The sequence below is a fragment of the Asparagus officinalis genome, chromosome 8 (genome assembly GCF_001876935.1).
Source record: "Asparagus officinalis chromosome 8, Aspof.V1, whole genome shotgun sequence".
Lineage (NCBI taxonomy): Eukaryota > Viridiplantae > Streptophyta > Magnoliopsida > Asparagales > Asparagaceae > Asparagus > Asparagus officinalis.
In genome coordinates this window covers 108,432,741-108,436,868 of record NC_033801.1, presented here as the reverse complement: position 1 = coordinate 108,436,868, position 4,128 = coordinate 108,432,741, and the positions used below count along the sequence as shown (strand labels likewise).

The 4,128-nt window shown below is 35.7% G+C and overlaps 1 protein-coding gene across 1 annotated transcript in view; it reads left to right on the top strand.

Annotated features, from left to right (window-relative positions):
• Positions 1 to 1,124, top strand: part of LOC109851462 (vacuolar protein sorting-associated protein 18 homolog) — a 42,713-nt gene extending 41,589 nt beyond the window's left edge. Inside the window, exon 23 of the mRNA XM_020421596.1 lies at positions 688 to 1,124. Within this exon, the coding sequence (XP_020277185.1) occupies positions 688 to 858 (171 nt within the window). The 3' untranslated portion in view covers positions 859 to 1,124. The remainder of the gene's footprint in view (positions 1 to 687) is intronic.

The window sequence follows — 4,128 nt, the reverse complement described above, 5'->3', positions numbered from 1 at the left end:
AACGGACCCAATGCCTTTTCCTGCAACAATCTCATCGATGCCTTGCCAAACCCCAAACCTTAACCAAAGCAGCACTTTTATGTCCACAAACGTGGAGTTGGAATACTCACTAATAATTACACTTTCTCATTTGTTCTTCAAGCCTGTTGCAAGGGTTATTTGATGAGTAAGGTTTGCAGATTCTTATCCCTATGTGAAATGTGGATTTGATAAAGATCTGTATGCGAGAAATGGTTTGATTGGGTTTTTAGTGCTTGTGATGAGATGGATAGTTCTAAAAAGGGTTTTTACCGAGTGCACTTTCCCATTTCTGTTTGATGAAAATGCCTCAGAATAATGAGGTTTCACAGAGTAATATGATTGTTGGGGAAGATGAAGCTGTTGGGTTTGGGTTTCAGGCTAACTGGGTTGTGGGGTTTAAACCTGTAAAGAAAAGGGTAGGTAGTTGAGGGAATATTCCCTTCAAAATTAACATATGTTAATTAGAGGGACAAAATTGGAAGAACCTTAATAGGTTTGAGGGACCAATGAGTAAGCACTGAGATTTGAGAGACTAATTTGCAATTATGGATGATTTAAGGGACTAATATGCAATTAACCCAATCCATTATAATCTCTACTATGTTGGCACCTATATCCTTCTCTTGAATGGAGTACAGGCTAACACACAATTCACTTTTTGCACAGTTGCGATCGCAATTTGATGATGCTATAGCAAGTGAATGCCCGTTCTGTGGAGACTTGATGATCCGAGAGATCTCGCTGCCATTTATCCTGCCAGAAGAAGCTCAAGAGTTGGCATCATGGGAGATTAAGCCACATGTTACCAGCCAGAAAATTCTTCCAATGACGATATGATGTGTAAATCTAACTATATACCTGTCTTGTGCATAAATATTGAAGTTCCCTTACAGTTTCCCTTCTGTTTTGGTTTTTGGAATAATATATTTCACATGATAATTCAGTGTATTTGAAAGATATAATATGTATAGTTGCAGTTGGCAATAGCCAGGGTTTCTAGAATACACAGTCTCTTACCGTTTTAATGTAAGTGCGTCTTGTGACGTTATAGCATGAGTATACTTGGTTTTGAAATCATGTGTGGTGTCCCAATGAATAAAGTTTGTTGGCTGTTCAGCACAAAACCAGATTCAGTTCGCTGAGAATGAGTATATTGTTTACGGTATCATTATCATACATCATAACAGTAATGATGTTTTTTATCAAGTAGGTGTACTTCTGGCAGCTTGCATGCCGACAGATTATGTCCCTCCTTTTATAGTTTCCTGAACATTTGGAATAGTGAACATTTGGAATAGAGACTTTGTTATTGTTACTAATATGAATAAATTTTCACTGTAGACCCAAATGAGATTTTAATTACCAAAATCGACTGTTTTTTTTTAATTACCAAAATCGACCCGTTTTATGCCACGTAGGATTAATCCTGTTTCCTAATTAGTCGGGGTTGGCAATCCCGACTATTTAGGAATTGTTAAACCCCAATTAGAAGCTTTAAAACCTAATTAGTTGTGGTTTAACAACTCCTAAACAGTCGGAGTTGGTAACCCTGACTAATTAGGAAACATGATTAATCCTACGTGGCATAAAACGGGTCGATTTTGGTAATTAAAAAAAAACAGTCGATTTTGGTAATTAAAATCTCATTTGGGTCTACAGTGAAAATTTATTCTTACTAATATTGTTGCCATGGTTATTTAGCTTCGGAAGCATAATATATGACGGAATCTACCAGGGAGCAGACTTATGTACCGCAGAAATTTCCCAGCCTAAGTGTTGGAAGAGAATAAATTATTGCTCAAGCATGGTTTCTTATCAAGACAATTTTCCTTTGTACTAGGCTCATTATTTGATCTATGCTACAGATTTCTCTTCGGATAAATTTGACAAAGCCCCCTGAATTTTGAAGATTTGCACGTAACTCCCGAAACCTTGTAAATCTAGAAAAACCTGAACCTTCGGTGAGTTTTACCAAGCGCCTTCGAATTTCGGGAAATAATCACTAACGGGGAGTTAAAAGAGTAAGGCGACATGTTTGATTGCTACTTACTGTTAATGCTATAGGAAATATTTGCATGACTTTGTTGGTTAAGGACATTTATTGTTAAGTCGTACTCTTTAATGAGAATTTTCAAAATTTTAGATGGTTCTGTGAAACTCCCCAAAGTCCGGAGGTTAGTATGAAATTTACAGAGTTCTGGGGAGTTTTGTGGAAGTACCTTTTTTTGAATCCCCATTAGTCCTTGTCGATCTTGAGTTCATAGTCAAATAACACGCGGACTCTTTTTTACTTCGCTGATGTTTTAAGTCATGACTGACGTTTAACACATGGCTCGCTAATATGTAAAAAGTTTGAGATATGCTTACTTTAATGAGACAAACTTGTTGCTTCTTTCCTTCTCCTCTCTTCTCTCGTGCACATTTATTTATATTTCTGGTTAATATCATTCTCATACAGTCTCTTAGTCTACACTTGTTTCCTTATCTTCAATTATCCTACGGTTCCCAGTTGATTGAAGCCTTAGAATTCATTCGAGTTTTCTGTAATATTTGTTGTCCTTTTGCCCCCATCAGCATATGAGCTCAGAACTTTTCCAAAGAAACCAGTCTCTGTGCTCTCTTTTTGTTTCGTCCATCTGTTGTCTAAAGTATTATTTTGGGTGATGATATTTGTCATCATTCTGCTCATTCACATGTAAATTCATTTTGCTCGAATTGGGTTCTTACAGCTCTAGTCATATGTTGTAGCTATTGATAGGCACGTATCTGTCTTAAATAAGCTCTGATTTCTAAACATGATAACTTGGGCCGATTTTTTATTTTGGGGTTATTTTCACTTTAATACATAGAAGTATGAAAATATCATCTGTTTCAGGATTTAGTACCCTGAACTGTAAATCTTTCAAAACTATACCCTAAATTGTTGTGCCTTATTTAATTATGTTTTTTGCGATCATTACAATTTCTTACATTTAATATTGTAGACATTATTAGTGCTGACAATAGACGCTTAACTGAGGGAACTTGGATATGTTTTTAAGAAAAAGGTTAAAATTGTAGCATGCCTCCCTTTAATTTACTGGCTTTGTTGTTATGCTAAGATGAGTCTGATTAGGAATAAAAACTTTTTTTTGAGCTTTGACAATGAACTTGTTCTTGACTCAAAGAGGGATAAAGATATAGGGTACGTGTGATCTTGTGAATATTGCCTCCCTTTGTTTGGGGCTCATTGTGTGGGATGTCATTTTCTTCTAATGTGCTAAATTAACGTCTTAGTTTTTGACTTATACATTTTCGTTAAAAAGTAGCTTTTCATTGCAAGGGGAAAAAAATCTTACAAGCTAAATTAAATTATGTCCATATGTCATATAATATTACTCGTACTGGGTTTATAGTTTGAGTTTGTATTTCTTTGGACTGCCAACTCAATATCAAACCATAGCATGTTGTTTAAGAAGTTCTAATATATTATAATTGATTAGTTTATTGTTAAAATGATTAACTTCTTTTTAAATTCTCATTAATGATCTAGAATGGCTAAGAAGAACTTCATATCACAATCTCAACCTGAAGGTGGGTAGTCAAGACATCGAGCCAGAAACTGGACTATTATTGAAGATAATTGTTTGTTGGGAATATTGAAGGAAATGGTCCTTAAAGGAAAGAACAATGGAGGTCATTTCACTACTGAGCAATGGCAAAATGTTAGGTTTTTTGGTTTGAATTGGTGCTCGTTGTCGAGCTTTGGGGCTGTTTTTCCGGTTACACATATGATTCGAGCTTGTTTAGCTCTCGTTTTTGGTTCGAATTGGTGCTCGTTGTCGAGCTTTGGGGCTGTTTTTCCAGTTACACATGATTCGAGCTTGTTTAGCTCTCTATTGTTGGGTTTTTTGATTGGAATTTGTGCTCGTTGTCGAGCTGTTGGGGCTGTTTTCCAGTTACTTTGTGTCTTATAATTACATTGGTTTAATTACATAATGAATGGACAATTTTGATTATTTCTGTCCAGAAATCTATTTTGTGCTTCATGATGATATCATTCTTATTGCTAGATGTAGGTTATCTCGTGCAAGAGATGATGAATGCTGTGACATTGGCATTGGCATT